The 20,515-nt window shown below is 36.1% G+C and overlaps 1 protein-coding gene across 6 annotated transcripts in view; it reads left to right on the top strand.

Moving 5' to 3' along the window:
- Window positions 1–20,307, top strand: part of LOC121428551 (myomegalin-like) — a 91,470-nt gene extending 71,163 nt beyond the window's left edge. For all 6 annotated transcript variants that reach the window (XM_041625251.1, XM_041625250.1, XM_041625252.1 and 3 more), the window contains 19 exons: window positions 908–1,007; window positions 2,196–2,256; window positions 2,749–2,856; window positions 3,558–3,629; window positions 4,119–4,443; window positions 4,650–5,261; window positions 5,706–7,214; window positions 10,318–10,378; window positions 11,151–11,285; window positions 12,434–12,568; window positions 12,961–13,079; window positions 13,782–13,923; window positions 14,379–14,506; window positions 14,931–15,275; window positions 16,636–16,698; window positions 17,067–17,278; window positions 17,916–18,110; window positions 18,567–18,678; window positions 19,849–20,307. In XM_041625251.1, coding sequence (XP_041481185.1) covers window positions 908–1,007; window positions 2,196–2,256; window positions 2,749–2,856; window positions 3,558–3,629; window positions 4,119–4,443; window positions 4,650–5,261; window positions 5,706–7,214; window positions 10,318–10,378; window positions 11,151–11,285; window positions 12,434–12,568; window positions 12,961–13,079; window positions 13,782–13,923; window positions 14,379–14,506; window positions 14,931–15,275; window positions 16,636–16,698; window positions 17,067–17,278; window positions 17,916–18,110; window positions 18,567–18,678; window positions 19,849–19,910 — 4,496 coding nt within the window. In that variant the 3' untranslated portion in view covers window positions 19,911–20,307. The remainder of the gene's footprint in view (window positions 1–907; window positions 1,008–2,195; window positions 2,257–2,748; window positions 2,857–3,557; window positions 3,630–4,118; window positions 4,444–4,649; window positions 5,262–5,705; window positions 7,215–10,317; window positions 10,379–11,150; window positions 11,286–12,433; window positions 12,569–12,960; window positions 13,080–13,781; window positions 13,924–14,378; window positions 14,507–14,930; window positions 15,276–16,635; window positions 16,699–17,066; window positions 17,279–17,915; window positions 18,111–18,566; window positions 18,679–19,848) is intronic.
- The last annotated feature ends 208 nt before the right edge of the window (window positions 20,308–20,515 follow it).

Below are 20,515 nucleotides of genomic sequence, written 5' to 3'. Positions count from 1 at the left end.
TCAATGAACTTAGACCATGTTGGAGGAATCAACATCGAAATCTTAACCTGAGGTTAAGTTTTTGAAATGTCATCATAACTTAGAAAATATATGGACCTAGTTCATGAAACTTGGACATAAGCTTAATCAAGTATCACTAAACATCCTGCATGAGTTTCACGTCACATGACCAAGGTCAAAGGTCATTTAGGGTCAATGAACTTTGGCCGAATTGGGGATATCCGTTGAATTCCCATCATAACTTTGAAAGTTTATGGATCTGATTCATGAAACTTGGACATAATAGTAATCAAGCATCACTATAAATTTTGTGCAAGTTTCAGGTCTCATGATTAAGGTCAAAGGTCATTTAGGGTCAATGAACTTTGGCCGAATCGGGGGTTTCTGTTGAATTACCATCATAACTTTAGAAGTTTATTTGTCTAGTTCATTAAACTTGGACATTAGAGTAATCAAGTATCACTGAACATCCTGTGCGCGTTTCAGGTCACATGACCAAGGTCAAAGGTCAATGAACTTTGGCCGAATAGGGTGTATCTGTTGAATTACCATCATAACTTTGAAAGTTTATGGATCTGATTCATGAAACTTGTACATAAGAGTAATCAAGTATCACTGAACATCCTGTTCGAGTTTCAGGTCACATGATCAAGGTCAAAGGTCATGTAAGGTCAATGAACTTTGGCCATGTTGGGTTTTTTTGTTGAATAACCATCATATCTCTGTAAGTTTATTGGTCTAGTTCATAAAAAGTGGACATAAGAGTAACCATGTATCACTGAACATCTTGTGCGAGTTAGAGTAGTGTTCAAAGTCAGCACTGCTGCTATATTGAACCGTGTGATGCAGGTGAGACGGCCAGAGGCATTCCACTTGTTGTTTTAATTGTGTGTTTTATTCTTGATAGATTTGTTAGCAAGGCTGAGATCTCAGAAACCTGATGAAGATTATGTAACTTCACTCAAGGAAGATCTGAACAACAAGAACAAACTGTTAGCCAAAGCAAAGTGAGTTGAAAAAAAGAGTTTATTAAATTACATTATGCATTGGAATTGTCTGCCAAGATTTTTTTTTTCATTTGCTCAACTGTACTGGCCACCCTTAAACTTTTTGTCTTATGCTCAGAATGGCATAAGTATTCTACACATTGATTTAATATTCCACAGCGATGTATTTGTTCCTATTTTGCGCTCAGAAAAAAACTGTTGCAAAAAAGTAGTTGTCTTGAACGATTATTTTAGATAATATTGCTAAAACAAAAATAGATGGTATGGAAGAGGTCAGCAGGTATGTCAATTGAGTTTATCATAATAGTTGGTAAGTTGGGTTGAGTTTATCATAATAGTTTGTAAGTTGGGTTGAGTTTATCATAATAGTTTGTAAGTTGGGTTGAGTTTATCATAATAGTTTGTAAGTTGGGTTGAGTTTATCATAATAGTTGGTAAGTTAGGTTGAGTTTATCATAATAGTTTCAATTCAATTCAATTCTTTTATTTCATTTCCATTCAAAACATAATACAAAGTAATATAAAACAATACAAATCAAGTACAATTTTACAGAAGGGCATTCATACTTCGTAAAAAACAACAACAGTATAATATCTCTATATTATACTGTTGTTGTTTTTTACGAAGTAAGAATGCCCTTCTGTAAAATGGAAATGGAAATGAGGGGGAACCACTAAAAAGCAAAGCTTGTAAAATTGTGGATCCCCTTGGAAATGAAGAAATTATAGTCGACTTACTATATGCGTACATGCATGTATTACAGGAAAGAAAAAGAGAAAAAAGAAATCATATTGATGGAAACATAATTACTGAACAAATGCAAAGCTTTTGTTCAGTTTGTAAGTTGGATTGAGTTTATCATAATAGTTGGAAAGTTTGGTTGAGTTTATCATAATAGTTTGTAAGTTGGGTTGAGTTTATCATAATAGTTGGTAAGTTGGGTTGAGTTTATCATAATAGTTTGTAAGTTGGGTTGAGTTTATCATAATAGTTTGTAAGTTGGGTTGAGTTTATCATAATAGTTTGTAAGTTGGGTTGAGTTTATCATAATAGTTTGTAATTTGGGTTAAGTTTTGTTGGTTATGTTCAGACTACACATTTAACTCCCTTTTCCTTGCTTGTTTGAATTGGTGTTTCTAAATTAATATTTACTTTCTTTTCATTGTCTTTTCCTTTTTACTTTACAGGGAATCCTTAGAGTCTCTGCAAGATGAGCAAGAAGCAGAGAAATTGGCCAAGCAGAATGCTGTAAGTCCCATTTATCTTTATAAAGAGGAACAAAAAAGTTTTTTTCCGTCAAATTTTGCAGTTTAAACATGTACTAGATACTGTAGTAAAGTGGATACTATTCATTTGGGCTTGATTGGGATCCTTACCAAAATGAAAGTAATTTTCTTCCTTATGACATAAAACCACTTCTCAAGCATGTAAAATTTTCTGGTTATCATCTTTGTTCATAACTTTTTGATATACAATTGCTAAACTTGTAAGATAAGGATTTCATTGGCCCTTTTAAAAGAAATATAAAAACATTGAAAGAGGATCCTTGATAATCTCAAATTTGAAATTCAAATTTTCACCGAGCATCAACTGATCAAAAATTTTCAACCATTGCGCTTTTGTAAGATTGGATGTGGGAGGATACTTGTATATAATTCATATAATTTTTTTTACAAAAGTTGTAGATGCGGTTTGATCATAAACATAATGTATATTCTTATATTAATCTAAAATATGTAGGCCAAGCTTCGCAGGAGGATCTTGGAACTTGAAGATGAACTTCAAGCCAAGGGAGATCGGATCAATGAGCTCAACAATGCTGGTAGAATCAAAGATAGTCTTATCAAGGTAAGATCATTTTATTCAAATAAAGGTTTATCTGCACCAAACTCTAGAGATAATTGATTCCTGTCATATGTTACAGTCATTCATACCAATGAAACTGATTTTAACCTGACTGATGATATGACATTCTTTAATTGGTATGGAGTTAGTTTCACCGTTGTGATAGTGGCATTATGGGTATCTTTGTTTAGATTTATAGGGGAGATTCTCTTTCAACCTGGGACCTGTTACATGAAGCTTAGTAATTGATGGTAAGGTTGATTGTACATAGTGATGAATGTAATCAAGTGTTCAGTCTACTGATTCCATTTAAAATAACACAATGTCATTGATCTGTTTGGAGTTCATTCAAGGAGCTAGGTTTAAAATCTTTGATCTGTTTGGAGTTCATTCAAGGAGCTAGGTTTAAAATCTTTAATCTGTTTGGAGTTCATTCAAGGAGCTAGGTTTAAAATCTTTGATCTGTTTGGAGTTCATTCAAGGAGCTAGGTTTAAAATCTTTGATCTGTTTGGAGTTCATTCAAGGAGCTAGGTTTAAAATCTTTGATCTGTTTGGAGTTCATTCAAGGAGCTAGGTTTAAAATCTTTCAGTAAATGTTGATTCCAGACCTGTCATTATGTTTTATTTATTTTTTTATGTATGCATATTCTTTTTCAAGTAACAACTAATGCTCCCCTCTGTCGCTTACATGTATTTGTTCTAGGAGCTTAAGTTGGAGATCAACAGAGTAAGAGATGATGACCAATCTCCCAGAGGAAGTGACTCTTCAGAACAGGTAATATAATAAGTTTACATTCACTTAATTTTCTTGGAGTTTGTCTACTTCTGAAACTGTTTGATATCTTCAGCGTTTTTTTACTGGGCTAGTTCAGACCAAGTTTTTATTGGGATGGGTGGTAGGGGCCAAATGTTTAATGTTAGGTCAAAGCAGGTGAGAAGTTTAATAGATTTTAGTTTACAACCTCAAAATTATGGATGAATAGTATATCTAACATTTCTAGAAAAATTAAAGACTTTGACAATATACACATTTACCCAAGGCTTTTATTGGATTTGATGGATTTATTTGTCACAAGACTAATAGGAATACTTAAAAAGTTTTGTTGAACATGAGTCATGAATTATAATCTTGAATAAAAAATGCCAAATGATCATCAAGCTTTTTGACATCAGCCTAAACTCTGTTTAAAATTTCAAATACTTAAAATTCTCAATATTGTGAAAAATTGAAGTGGATACATTTTTTTAAAATGCATTTTCATAGCTTCAACAGCTCATGCAAGAGCAAATCCGAGAGCTTAGTCGTCTTACCAGCGCGCTCCATGCCAACCTTCCCCTCAATGTCAACATCACCCACCAGAGTGAGACTTCAAGCACCAGAGGGGCATCCCATGATGATAGAGACAGGAATAGCCTTAGGGATGTCCTTGGGGCAGAACTGGCTGCCATGCAGACCTTGAGACGACAGATTGAAGAAGGCATGGGTAGGAGAAATGACAATCACCTTCATGTAGTTATTGATAGGCAAGGTGCTGTCCAATCCTCAACGACAAGTGGTGTAGGTAGCGGAGTCGGCAGTGATAGCAATGGTGAGTACATCAGCATTCTATCAATATTTTGAAAATATTAATGAAGCTTGTTTAAATATAAAGTTAAATTTATTTTAGGAATAGAACATGCCTGAAAATCTGCCATTTGTTTTGGTCTGCATCATAAAACCAGTTCTAATACTTTGTTCAAATTTTAAGAACAATTGATGTAGAACATTTGTTTGCCCTTGTTTGCTTTGTCATAGATATTTCGCCAACTATCACCACAGCTAGTGAGGCACAGCGCAGAAGCTTTGGAGTTGGTCATGATCCTGAGAGCATACAACCGCCACCTCTCTTCTCCCAAGACACTGGCCTTTACATTCCAGTTCCTCAGCCCAGTCTGAGCCTTGAAGAACTTTCATTTCCCACTGCTGCTACCAAAGAAGATCTCCAGAGAGAAGTGACGGAGCTCCGTTCTTTGCTCAAGGACTCCAAACAGAGGCAACAAACCCTTGAGAAGCGGTTGGAGAGAGAAGAGCTTGAGAGCTTGAGGAGCATCCCTGGACATGACCTTACTGATCCAACCGCTGCCACCCGTGAGGAACTTCAGCGAGAGGTGGCAGATCTACGTTCCAAGCTCAAGGATGCCAAGAGGCGTTATCAGTCCCTTGAGAAGCGTATTGAGCGGGAAGAGCTAGAGAGCCTGAGGAGTGTTCCTGGACAGGAGACCGATGGTGATCCTCAGGTTATCTCTGGACTTCAGAAAGATCTGACAGGGCTAAGGATGAAACTAAGGGAAAGCGAGAGACATAATACCACACTGAAACATCAGCTGGATGCAGCTTTACTCAACCAAGCAAGCAGCGATAGCTCAGGTAATGAGATAATTCCACTTCAATTCAGTTTATGAATTATGATTAATTTGAAGAGTCCTAGGCCTGTTTCATAAAGCGCAGTTTACACATGATTTTGTTAATCAGGATTAACCAGAATTTAGACAATTAGCTGCTGTAGTTATTCACTTTGCATTGAATAATCTGATTTTAAAAACAAATTTGGACTAACATTACTCTATTTACATATTATTAAAGATATTTTCCATGTCAATTTCACTTTTGCATAAATCTTTCTGTAAATTGAATTAAAAGGCAGAATGAATGAAAGATAAGTGTTGTGTAGAAATATGATTATTCATTTTCTATTTCTGTATTTACAATGTTTTACCATAGCAAATCTAATATTTTCAATGATATATGTTGACTTTAGTGGACTTGAAGCAGAAAGTGACAATCGATCAATTTTTTATGTTTACTTTTCAGGGGACCATGTAGTTCCTATCTTGAAACAACAGCTTGATCAAGCCAAAGCACTTTTGGAGGAGGAGAATCACAAACTACAAGCAGCTGAACAGCAAAATGCTGCTCTTCGTCACCACCTTGGCATTGGTCCTGAATCCCCTCCAGACTCTGGCAGAGACCTTGTTGATAATCTTAAGTTAGAGAATGAACATCTTGCTTCTCAGCTACAGGAAGCCGTAGAACGTGCGCAAGGGAGACAACAGGATACCCAGAACAAATATGGACAAACGGCGGGTGCTTCAGCAGATGGTGTGCAGGTCGCACTTCTCCAGAAGAAATTGGACAAAGCACAGAACTTGATTGAGCTTCTGAAGAGGCATATCCGTCTCAATGGATCAGGAGCGGATGGACAGGAGAGAGAATTTAATCCAGAGTTGATTGTAGATATGGCAAAGGAAATTGAACGCTTGCGCAAAGAGCTGAACTCTGCACAGGACCAGGAACAAGTATCTAATGATGAAACAGCTAATACCAGGAGGACAAGATCAGTGAGAGGTGCTTCAAGTTCTTGTGAGGTAGTCATGCCTCCTTCATTACATAAGCAGCTTGAAAAGGCACAGTTGGAGATGAATGCAACAAAGAGAAGATTCAAAGCTCTTACTCTCAAGCTTCATGCCACTGAGGGCACCGTTCATCAACAGGCAGAACGCATCAAGCGTTACAGACGACAGCTACATAATATGGGCTTACCAGCACCTGGTACTCCTAAGCGTGTCAGCAGTGACTCAAATCTGCTGAATGCATCTACTTATGCTCAAGCAAACAGACGTTTGTCAGCCGTTTCTCTGTCACAGATTCCTAGTTCAGATGATGACAGGGACAGCACGTCTTCGGCAAGCTTGACACCATCAGAAAGGAGTGTGGGTGCTGCTGATGTAACGTTTTCTGGGTTTGGTTTGACCAATGACACAGATGAACTCAAAGAGCAAGTGGCAGTCCTGAAGAAGCAGTTGAAGAGATGCCGCCATGTAATCCGCAAGCTCCAAGTCCGTATTCAAAATGGTGGATTGAGCCGTCCTTCCAGTCCATCCCGTGATCCTTCTAACCAGAACCCTTGGTTTGAACTTGTAGCCAACCGAGCAGCATTTGAGCGTCTCCAGCAGGATCTGGAGAACGTGACAAGCCAGCTAGAGAAGGTCATGGATGCAAACGCCTCTCTTCGGGATCGTAACCAGGAGCTCCTATCTGAGCTGGTTGAGCTCCAGACCCAGAAGCAGAACTCCTTCAGTGAGGAGGTGATCAGGTCACAGGAGCTGGAGATTGGAAGGCTCCACGAGCAGCTGGCGGAACTTCGTAGTCTGATGGGTGTCCTTACCAACATGCTTGCAGAAGCATTGGGAATCCTGAAAGGATTGGAGAAGGAGAACAAGACAGCCCTAGAAGGTGCCTTCTCTGAGAGAGTGACTGTCATTGAGGAGAGGTTACAAGATGGCACTGAAGTAGTAGACACAATCAAGAGACTCATAGGAGGTCAGGACATTTTATTCATTTGTTAGATGTTTTCAACTATTATATATTAAGCCCAGCACACACTATGCGATTGCACCAAGATCTGATTGCATCAAAATCACAGAGTGTGCGCCAACCTATAATGCATTGCAACTTTCACAAGCCAAATCTCAGACATCTGACTAGGGCTGGGATTAAAACCCGGGTCCCGCCCGAAAGCCTCGGGTACGCAGGTAGAAAAATCAATGCCAGATACCCGAAAGTTGCTTACCAGTATAACGTACATGAATTTGACTTGTATTGCGTAGTGTAAGACATGATTGTAACTCTCACAAAAGTACACAAGTCTCATTTTGAATCTCACCAATTACCCTCGAAATATCCATAAATATACAAGTTTTTGTCTCACCTGCGAAGCAAAGTGAGACTATAGGCGCCGCTTTTCCGACGGCGACGGCGGCGGCGGCGGCGGCGTCAACATCAAATCTTAACCTGAGGTTAAGTTTTTGAAATGATGTCATAACTTAGAAAGTATATGGACCTAGTTAATAAAACTTGGCCATAAGGTTAATCAAGTATTACTGAACATCCTATTAGAGTTTCATGTCACATGACCAAGGTCAAAGGTCATTTAGGGTCAATGAACTTAGACCATGTTGGAGGAATCAACATCGAAATCTTAACCTGAGGTTAAGTTTTTGAAATGTCATCATAACTTAGAAAATATATGGACCTAGTTCATGAAACTTGGACATAAGGTTAATCAAGTATCACTGAACATCCTGCATGAGTTTCACGTCACATGACCAAGGTCAAAGGTCATTTAGGGTCAATGAACTTTGGCCGAATTGGGGATATCTGTTGAATTCCCATCATAACTTTGAAAGTTTATGGATCTGATTCATGAAACTTGGACATAATAGTAATCAAGCATCACTGAAAATTTTGTGCAAGTTTCAGGTCTCATGATTAAGGTCAAAGGTCATTTTGGGTCAATGAACTTTGGCCGAATAGGGGGTATCTGTTGAATTACCATCATAACTTTGAAAGTTTATTGGTCTAGTTCATTAAACTTGGACATTAGAGTAATCAAGTATCACTGAACATCCTGTGCGCGTTTCAGGTCACATGACCAAGGTCAAAGGTCAATGAACTTTGGCCGAATTGGGTGTATCTGTTGAATTACCATCATAACTTTGAAAGTTTATGGATCTGATTCATGAAACTTGTACATAAGAGTAATCAAGTATCACTGAACATCCTGTTCGAGTTTCAGGTCACATGATCAAGGTCAAAGGTCATGTAAGGTCAATGAACTTTGGCCATGTTGGGGTTTTTTGTTGAATAACCATCATATCTCTGTAAGTTTAGTGGTCTAGTTCATAAAAAAGGGAAATAAGAGTAACCATGTATCACTGAACATCTTGTGCGAGTTAGAGTAGTATTCAAAGTGAGCACTGCTGCTATATTGAACCGCGTGATGCAGGTGAGACGGCCAGAGGCATTCCACTTGTTAAAGTGATGATGATTGATAGTCGCCATGTTTCTTTTGCAGCGCAGGTTGAGCATACGAAGCGCCAGCCAATCACGTTCGTGTTACCATTTTCAGTTCATCATAAACCGAAAATGATAACACGATTGTGATTGGCTGGCGCATTTGACACTCTGTAACCTGGAAATCAATTGAATTTGTGCACATATCGATAGATTCTACATATTCATGAACATGATGTAATATCAAGGCTACTTCTGTAGATTTTGGCGGAAAAGCAAGAAGTAATAAAAATTTGCTTTCCTGCGCGGTATCGGTGAGAAAACAGATTCTCTGAGAAAACCTTTCATAATTCATATAAAATATAGGAAAGAGGAATTCTAGGTTGATTTTGGTATGGATGACAGAGTATTGCAGACTTGTTTCAATGGAATCAGGAGGCTTGCACTGCGCATGCTTACTATATTTTCATTCATAAATTGGCTTGCGGCACAGTGGCTGGATGACATCATCTATGGGTTTTTTCCACCAGTCATATTTCATGTGACATGATTTTCGGGTACCTGGGTACCCGCCAGAAAATTACCACGGGTACCCGAAGACAAATAACCCGAAAGTCCTAGGCTTACATTTGACATGGCAAATCTCTGTGCGATTTTTTCTCAATTTAGCTAATTTCAGCCAATCAGATTTGTCCAAGATGATGACGTCATGGACAATTTGCTGTGCTTCATCTGCAGCAGCGACGCAGACAACATACGCGATACAAAAAGACGACATGAGATCAAGCCTTGAAATTAGCAGCCGCAGACCAGGGGTCATTTAATTGACCCTGGTTCACAGGATTTTAACATGAACCAGGGGCAATTAGAAAACAAACGAGAAAGCCAAAGAATGTAGGGGTGAATTACATGTTCTCTGCTCGATGGCAATCATGGCTCCTGCTCTTGATACATGAATATGAAGAGATCAAAAAAGATCAAAATGATGACTTTTTCCATACTATCTGTATGAAAAAAAATTGTACTGGAATTTGAGCACATGTATAAGTCCTACAGAAAAAAAGATGGAGTAGCTGCAGACATGATACAGAAAAAGATTTACTGTTCAGATACTTTTTAATATGCATATCTGGCTTCACTGCTCACTCACGATTGGGCACAATAACATCTATGGTAAATTTTTCAGCGAGCCGTCTAGATTTTGGGGCTTTGTGGGTGCAATTGATGGCTTTACAGGTGCAAATTTGCACTTTGTGTCCGCTTATTTCAAGGCTTACATGAGATGCTGTGTGTTGCAGAGCTGTTGCAATGTGATTGCATTAGATGGCATTGGCAACTTCTTGCAATCGGATCTTTGTGAAATCATATTACATAGTGTGCGCTGTGCTTTATAGGAAAGGTGCTATAAAACAGCAAGTAATATATCAGTAGCTACCATTTTAACTTCCAGTTTATGTAACCAGATTACTCTGTCAATAAAGGTGCTTAATTTCTTTTTTTATTGTAGGTAATCAATTTAGATATGAGTCTTATTCAGTTCAAATTAAGATATTAATTAATTTGTTGTCAATATATTTTTTACTGATTATTCATGTGGTTAATGTTTTATATTATTGTTTGACTGTTACAGATGAATCACAGTTTGGGAGAAGACAGAGTGAAACTGATGTCAGAGAATTGTTTTCAGACAGGTAATTATTTATAGCTCTTATAAATTATGATTTTATTCAAAAAGTAAGAAGTTATATTTTTATTTTTCCAAGCCACAGTCAAACCTGGTGCACCCTTAGCTTATATCAATTAAGAAGGTCACCTCTATCTGCAAACAATATTGGATTGTTTTTTTACAATCAAATCTGGGTTTAGTTCCAGTCAAAACAACATATTTAGTCCTCTCTTTCGTGGAATGCTTGGTTTTATCTTCCGTTTTTGATATCATGAGAAATGTACTTGTCCTGTGAGGGACCTATATACCAGCTCAGGAATCTTTCATGAAAAGTTTTTGGTCAGTGATTTTTACTGACAAATTTTCTCTCATTCAATTGGATGTAAGTTAGCTTATATCATCTGTAAGTGAAAATCAACAACGAAACATTTATGAATGCTCCCCTGTCCAAGTGATTCTCTCTTTCTCCTGCCAAATGAAGTTTGAAGATGGTATATAAGAATCTTGGGGAAAAGATGAGCAGGACATATTTTTGCATGTGTCAGAAATTTTTGTTGCCATGGTAACAATATATTTTGTGTAAAATATCATGCAGTTTGAACTATTACACCAGTTTTTAACCAATTCTCATGATATTTTGCTCACACATAGGTCTTGGGGTAAAGATGGGCAAAACATATTTTTTCCATGTGTTAGAAACTGTTGCCATGGTAACAGCATAGGGCGAGGGTATTAATCACCTTCAGTGATAGCTTTAGTTGGTTATGTTATAAACGACGCTCATTAATTTGCTGTAGGTTACGAGTGAAGGACGAACAGATGCAGCAGTTGCGTGATGAAATCAGAGGACAACAAAAGCTAAACAGGGAACTACAAGAGATACTTCACAATAACCAACTCAAGGCTGACAGCATGAAAGATGAGATCAAAAGGTATGCATCTTAAGCATCTAGTCTGTTAGGTACTGAAGTGCATGCTTACTTCACTAGGAGAGTTCTCTGCTCCAAACATTCCTCCATTTATCAGCCCTGTCGGGTGTCTCATTAAAGCTGTTAGTAAGTGGCAAACAAATAGTGATCTTTTTTGTATTGTACAACCCCTACTTAGCTTGTTGTACACGAGCAAATGGGAGGCTGAATGTCAAGCATTTGTAACATTGCACATGTACCATCCATGATGTACCGTTGCATGGGTCAGGAAAAGGTGACATCATTATAAAAATATGATTCAATGCATTGCATGTGCTTATAGTAAATGCAGGTGCAGTACGTGTATTGCCGGGCTTACCAGTTCAAATGCACGCTGATGCTGCAGGAGATCAGATACACGTTTGAAGGATGTATCTTTAGTTTTCAAAATTTTCTTTATTTTCATAGATTTATGCGGGGAAAAAAATGATTGTACAATGTTATTTTCACTAACTTCCGAATTGTTGTACAGTACAAATAGCGAATATTCTTATTTGTGCAATGGTGCAACATTTTGCATTCGGTGAAAGAGATGCTCTATTCAACTCAGGTTTGCCTCGTTAAATAGAGCATTTTTCTTTCACCTCATGCAAAACTCATACCATCACACTCTTGCCTTTTTGCTATTTGTATAATAAATGACATACTCCAAATTTTCATTAATGTGGATTTTGCTCTCAAGGTATATCATCTCATCAATTGTAAAGGAACACCCAGAGGCCATGTAACATATAATCAGTCATTCAATTAAATGTAAGGCTGTGGCAAACCATGTACTAATATCTCTTTCTGGTCATTTGTAATGAATATTTCTTTTGCTTCTCCCAGATACATTTTTTAATACAACTTGAAAACAAAAAGTGCCCCTCTCAGAACAAAAAAACCTGAACCAGCATACTCCAACATTTTCAATCATTCTTTTTATCATAAATATAGACATGTTACTTGCATACCTTTGTGCATGATCAAGTTAGTAATCCGAACTGACCACTGTAAACTCAGGTGAAGCTATTGGGTACATATACCTGATATGATTTATACTGACTTTCTAGTACTGTAATGAAGGCATAGCAATTTTCAATATTGGTTATGGTGCCCTTCTTTCTGTAAAGATTGAGATCTGAGCAGACTATGGACACCAAGACACAAGAAGATCTGGAAAGACAAAGGAAACAGAATCAAGACATGCAGGAAATCTTACGCAAACAGGAGCAGAGAGCAGAAGCTGCACGCAAGGACCTAGAAAGGTTAGAAAACCTTTATAATTTTTCCAGCAGAGAGAGGAAAAATCCATTTTGATGATGTGATGATGATGGTTGTGATGATGATGATGATGATGATGATGATGATGATGATGGTTGTGATGATGATGATGATGATGGTTGTGATGATGATGATGATGATGATGGTGATGATGATGATGATGGTTGTGATGATGATGATGATGATGATGGTGATGATGATGATGATGGTTGTGATGATGATGATGATGATGGTTGTGATGATGATGATGATGATGATGATGATGATGATGGTTGTGATGATGATGATGATGATGGTTGTGATGATGATGATGATGATGATGATGATGATGATGATGATGATAGTGTACTTATCCATCAATCATTTTTACTTGCAGGGAGTATGAGAAAGAGATTATTATTCTACATGATCGACTAGAAGAAGCCAGAAAGATGAATGACAAACACAGAGAGAAGAGCAAGAAAAGTGCTTCAACTGAATCAGAACATTCAGGTGGTAAGCATGTCTGTATTATATGAGAGAGACCCTGTAGAAATTATTTGGGAGCAACTCCTAAAATAGGACAGTGCATAGTCATTTTTAACTCTTCAGTTTGGCAACAATGATGTACTTGTTTATTTGCTGTTTGTTTTCAGTATATATAATATGTATACTGGGACGAAAAAGATGAATACGATATCTTTATAATTTTCTTTTACTTACATATTTTGTATGATTTGGTTCAAATAACAAATTTGCCTGCCTTCTCTCTATTTTATTTGAAGAGTAACATATAGACCCACTTGATAAGAAAGTCTAGGGAACATCTATCAAGGAAATGAATTGTCCAACAATTACATAAAAGGAAAGTAAATAGTGGTCGAGCCTTGGCTTATACCATCTTTGACCATGTGATATTCCATGCTAATTTCTGAAGTAAAGATGATTGTGATTGTTTTTATGATGTGCTACTGATGTCCATTTTACTTTTTACTTAAAAAATCTTATTTCTTTCTATTTTACAGAAATACTTTGATACTTTGTTTTAAATAATTGAAAACTCAAACTTTCAAAGTTGGCTATCTTTCTTAGCAAAATAAACAGTTACACCACTATAATTCCCCTATCATGATATCAGCCTAGATAGGCTGTTACAAACCAACACCTGGTGAAGTGGGATTCTAAGGTATAAAGAGTTTAATATGTTTCTGTTTAAAGGTCAAGGAACCATCTATCTTCATGAGACCAACATCAAACTAACAACTGAGAATAGTGTACTTCAGAAGCGGCTTAGAGAACAAGAAGATAAGACTTACAGAGTGAAAGCAGAATTGGATAGAGCAAATAAAGAAATCAAGAGGTAAGTCACATGATACATTTACCACTCCCCATCCAGGTGTAGTAAATTGGAAGGAATTCCTTGATTGCTGGAGCACCTATTCAGATTAGATGTTGTGTAGAACTGAGAATATTTGGATGTATTAGGCAATTTAAATTAGTTGCATATTATTATTTCTTGTTGATAATATTCATTTCTTACAAAGGCATAACTGCAGGTAAATTAATATAAAACAATGTATTTTCAGTTGATGGTTGTATATGAAAGAGCTGTTTCATGAGAAGAAAAAACACTTGAATATTTTCCACCTTCCAATACAACAGAATAGGTTGTACATGTACATTGTGGCAAACAATATATTATGGCAAAAGTCTCAAATGCATTACCAGTGATATTGCTTGATGAAGGCTATTGAAATGAGGCAAATTTTGTTTGGGTTTTTTGTGGTACTCTTACTGGATTGTATTGTTTCCCAGGTTACTTTCTGAGAAGCATCGTTTAAGTGATCAAACCCAAAGGCTTCAAGATCAGGTGACTGATAATGAACAGCTTGCCAACTCACTTCGCTTTGAACTCAGTATCTATGAACAACTTCATCAAAAAGGTAAGATTATTGAATATGTTATTAAGGTAATTTCAACATAAATTGCTGCTATGTGGAATTTATGTTTGTATTATCTTCCAATTATGAATGTTAGTTGATTAAGAGTAAATAGCTGCTTACATTTTTTTTATTTTCAATAGCTTTATTCTGTTGGCTAAATAATATCAGAATTCTGGTGTTTTTTTCTTTTAATCATAATATAAAGGCATACAAAGAGCAATCCCTTGCAGATATTCATGATATTCACCCTAAATATGACAATAATTACAAAACCCATGATTACTTTGTTCATTTTTCCCTTACTGGAATATTACCTTTATACCTTTCTTCTCCAAACTAGATCACACAAATATTTATTTCGTTATACACTTTGATTATAATTCCAATGTTGGTACTCAATCAGGGAATTTATTATTTCTTGCAGATAACAGCTCCAGATCACCCGGTTCCAGAGGCCGAGCCGGGGAACATTCCCCATCCCATCACCATGTCATTGACCGTACCACAGGCGTTGACCTCTCAGAACTCCTCAAGGAGCTACGTCACCTACGGATCCAGCTGGAGCGGAGTATTGATACTAACAATGCCCTTAGGATCCGCCTGGAGGAGGCCCTTAGGGAGAAGACCCTGTCTCCTAACTCTGGGAAGGAATCACCAAGAACAACGGTCATCTCAGAGGAAGTCAGAATACATAGTAGCAGCAGCAGCACTAGGAGAAGATCTAGTGAGGATAGAACCAAGAGCAGTAGTGCAAGAAAACTCTTCACAGGTAAACCTTAAACTAGTTTGTGGTCAATATCTTGTTCTTTTTATTTTATTGAATGGTTTAACAGCAAAAGGGCTGAATGACATTCAGTTGACGATATCTATGATATATACAAACATTTAAAAACATACAATGATACTAGGCAATTATTACATCGACAAACTACTTATATAAATTAACCAAAGATTGATTAATAAAAGATAAATTGTATGTATTTAACCAACATGGCAAAAGATGAAACGTAAAGTTAACAAAATATCTCTGATATTATTAGAAGATAGTGTTGTCAGTCATATCATCGGCGATCATCTGAACCGTCGTATTAGTCAATTTTGGTCAAAAAATTTTGAGATTCTTGCAGAAAATGGATGTACAAGTCTTTCTATTCATAACTAAATTTCTAGGCAGCAGTTTATTTTAGTTTCTGAGATATGAGTGTATTTCAACGGCGATGCCGTACAAATTGTTAATAAAATGTGAAAATCCCATTGGATTATCCCATGATGCAAATGCGTGGTCAGCCAAACCGTTGTATCTGCACTGCATTGACTTTTCACGTAAAAAATGATACAACGTTTTGACTGATCGTGTGCATTGAAGTCATTGTCAGGGTTGTTGTATCCATTATGGCATGTTTGTACAGGGAAAATCTAAACTGCTCAGACCAAAATTACAAGCATGTAGCTCTAATGTGACACTTTCTCTTTTGTTTGGTTTTGTGTAAAAATAAAGATACCAATGTCAAGCAATTGTCTTGGTATTTCCAACCATATATATTTCTAGCAATGAAAAAGCTGTCAGGCTGGGAAACAAAGTGTGGAAATTATAGTAAACTTTGATGTCGATATACTACAAATTGGGTTTTCCCTGTGGTATGTGTGATACAATGGTTTGGATGACAGCATACAATATGTAAATCAAGAAAATCATTGTCATGTGTAAATAAAGGGATGAAAATGGATTTTGAAAGGAAGTAAATTCTGAAACACAACCATCTTCAACAACCTTAATCTTATGATAATTATTTTGAGTTGCTTTTATTTCTCTTATTCATCAATTTTGCTAGATTGCAATTTGTCAGGTGTGATGTTCATGTTGAATTTTTGAAAAATTCTGTCAGGAAAAGCATGGACATTGAATATTCAAAAATTGAGTCCATGGACAGCTGACCTTGAATGATTCCTTTGTACAGGAAGACATAAGACCACATATAGGGTGCTTATATTAAGAAGTGACTGCTTTAGGGGATCAACTCTGCAAGAAAAAAAAAAATCATATTTTCAGTTTAAGTTCTGTTACAGACTATTATCTTACAAGGTTCTTGACAAACAATTCTATCTTATTATGCAATCTTTTGTTTTAGATGGAAAGACACAGAAACACCCTGAAGGAAATGGGCATTTAGATGAGGATTTTGCAATCCATGGTGAGTTTTAGTATTTTTATTGAACAGTGACCAACAAATTGACTGTTGGAAATTTGTTGATAAAAGATTCATTCTTTAGAAGAAAAATAAATCCTATTCATATTCCCTCTTTTGTAGCCATTGCACATTTCAGTTTGAATATAGATGTAATTTTTTGAAAGTTTAGGGTAGAAATTGACTTGTATCTCATAGAAACGTCTATTCTAAAAAAGTCAAATGGTCCTTTGCTCGGTTAGAAGCAACATTTGTTTTAAAATTAACACTTAACCATTTATTATCTTCTGCTATAGAATATTGCCAATTTGAATGAATAATGATTTCATGCCAATCCTAAACAAACTAATTGACACATCTATTATTGCTGTCAGGCATTGGACATCTCTACGGTAATGGTGAAAGCAGAGTAAAGAAATCCTCATCAATGCAATCTAATCTATCAGATGGCACTTCTAAGAAGGAGAGTTATGCCGTCTCCATGGCTACAACCTATGAAGCTGTAAGGTCAGGGGTCAAAGAGGCAGCTGTTGTCGGGGGAACCATTGAAGTGTTGCTCAGGGAGAAACTCTCCAGGCTTGCTCAGGTAATGTTGCTTCTTTGAAATTTCATTATAAATCTTGTTTAGCCAGCTGCCACAATTTGATAACACTTTGTTGTAATGTAGCTAATGGAGACAGCACTTATCTATGTGATGAATGTTTATCATGATAACCTGTCAATGAGACAGTTGATGGTATTCTCATAGCATTGGTTGACATCACACTTTAATAGAATGTTGATCAATTCATTCATCGAGTACAGACTATATCCTACCCAAGAATTATTGATGGTATGGTGGAAAATTTAAGATTCTGTTATTGATATACTTATATGTAAACATTTGCTTAGTCTGTAAAGACGATTACTATCTGACCATTGTATAGAGGTTGCAATTACATGTATGATTACTGCAGGTGCTCAAATGCTGATTTTTATTTTGGAACCCTAAAAAAGTTGTAGTTGATGACAGGTCTTAAAATTCTGATATTTTAGGGCAAGGCCCCTTTTTCCTTCGGCTCATTTCTTATATTACATGTACAACACAAATAGGGGAGATAAAAAGGGTACAAATCTCCAAGGCCAGTGAGTGATTGGTCCATCATGCTTGGTCAACAGGACATTCATGGCTATGGCTTTCAATATCCTTGGATTCATTTAACACCTTTTTTTTTCTTGATCAGGTGGTTGAGGAGAGAAGCCCACATTCCCGAGGGGATCTAGTTGAGGTAGAAAGTGAAGACCACATCCTCCTAACCACTCTTGCTCATGATGTCAGACGGTTGATAAAGCTACTTAACACCAGTAAACGTCACTTAGTTAATTTCTGGATGACTGATCAATTGGTACAGCAACATTCACAGAGTGACGAGGTCAAGGTATGTCTTCATATCAGTTGCATTAATTAAACTCATTGGTTTATTGAAAATCAATACTATACGCTTAGTTTCTCTCTTGTAAATGCCAATTCCTTTAATTTGCCATTCAAGAATACCTGGAGTACTTGTCATGACCATTCTTGTATGTGACCTTGCTTCAGAATGCAATGTACATCTTTTGTGGCAAATCGTTTTTGATTTTTTCAATGATTCAGATGAGATATTTGTGTGATTTGGTTGTGATAAGAAAAATAGTTGCAAAGACAAAATAAATAAATAATGACGGAAATGTTGATAGCTGAGATGTTGCTGCTGATGATGATGACAGATACTGCTGATCATATTTCTCCAGTGCTTGTTTCTTCTTGTGTAATGTCTGCTCGACCTAATATCTTATCTTATTCCTATCTTACATGTTTATCAACCATGTTACTAATTTTTCTTGTCAAATTGCAGGAGCTACGAAAGCGACTTGGAGCTCAAGAAAGACTAATGAAAGAAGCTCATGATAGACTGGTAGCAACCAACAGGGAGAAAGAAAGCATGGAGGATGCTATCATTAGGCAGTGTAAGTTTTCTAATATGGAAAAAGGGAAAATTCACAGAATCTGGAAAGGAAAAAAAAAGAAGAATTTCACTGAAGGCAGTTTTCAGCTTTAAGAAAGAATAAGGAAGTGAAAGAACAAAACAAAAAGCTGTGCATTAATGAAAATATGTAAATCAAAATGATTTGCTGTGTTTAACTTTTGTTTGCATACACCTATACATGTATGAGTAAATACAAACTCAAATTTCCACTCTTTTAACAATTGTTTTATCATGTGTCTTGTACATGCCACTGTAGAACATTCATTCATTCATTTCCATTAACAATACATATGTACAAGTCAAAAATTGAAAAATCAAATTGATTATAACGATACAAATATGAAATGGAATTGGCAATTTCAAAGACAGAAACCTTGGGACTTAACATTAAATTACAATTAAGTTATTAATAACAGTGAATCATTTTTTAAGCCAATGGATGTATCGTTTTGTTTGAACTTAGACTGACAGTGATTGATTAAATAATGGCACATTACTTTGGCTTGAACAATGCCAGATCTCATGGAATATATTTGCAATGTATTTATTTAGTGACATTACATCTGAGAATCCAAGAGCTAAAATGTAAAAAGAGAAGGAGTGTAGCATAAGAATATAAAGATCAGAACATAAAGTTAAGATTTTAAACTTTTTTAATATGTGTCACTTTACACATTTTAAATAACAATTTAGGGCTTGCATTGTACATCAGTAAAGCACTGAAAAATGATGATGCATCTGTATAGTGTCATCTACAGTGATGCTTGAAAGTTATGAACCCCACCAGAAAATGAACATTATTTAAAGTGTTCTGTCATGTCTTAACAATTTGATTGTGAAGTAGGTGGTAATGTATTGAATTTAATAAAGTTTGTTTCTCTCTGCTTTCTGAACATTATAGTGTTGTTGTTTACATTCAACACTCAGCATGAAGGAATGCAATTTGTGATGGGGTTCATTAACTTTTGAGTGCAACTGTATCTAGACATAATTCATTTCATGTTGTACTATACCTTGACTTGAGCTCAAGCTGTGCTAAATAAAGTCAAACTTCAGTATATCATCTTTCTCAAATAATGTGTCCTTGATGTCAAACAAGTTTTTCTTTCATTATAATGAGCACATGATTTTTTTATTCTTCAAATTTCAGTGTGTAAAACCCACCATGTCATCCAGAAAGCCAAAGGCAACCTGCAGACAGTGGAATCATAAGGGCATAACAACCAACTGAACCAACATTAGAAACAGAAGGTCACATCACCTGCTTGCCTGGCAATCTACCATACAAATTGTATGAGATATTGAATGATCTTGCCTTCCACACAATTGATTGCTTAGCATTTTATTGTTATAAGATGGAATTCTGATTAAATTATAGAAACAGAAAAGGACATGAACATATGATTTTTAAGTGGAACTAAGCACTTCAAAGTATATATCTTTTTGATATACCTTTTGCAGCCTTTCTGGTTTAAACACTCAGTTAAGTAATAATTAGGGGTCTTTTTTACAATTTCTATCTATTTTTCTATCCATACACATGATCATTATGAAATAATGTTTGTATAATACCAGTCAAGCTATGTATTTTTCTTTCAGATGAAATTTACTCAATTTCAAAAAAGCATTCCAGTTTACATTAACTGTTGGGTTCTTTTCTTATGTCAGATATTATTTTTTCTTTAGATTTGTCCAGGAATTCTTATATTTGCTTGCCATTTGGTAGAAAGATAATATATATATTTAGCTTAAATGTTGATTAAACAGAAAAATACATGGTACTAATTAGTAGAAGTGTTCAGTATCGTGAGATATAC

This window comes from Lytechinus variegatus, chromosome 15, assembly GCF_018143015.1.
Source record: "Lytechinus variegatus isolate NC3 chromosome 15, Lvar_3.0, whole genome shotgun sequence".
In the NCBI taxonomy this organism is placed as follows: domain Eukaryota; kingdom Metazoa; phylum Echinodermata; class Echinoidea; order Temnopleuroida; family Toxopneustidae; genus Lytechinus; species Lytechinus variegatus.
This window is presented reverse-complemented; position numbering and strand designations above follow the sequence as displayed.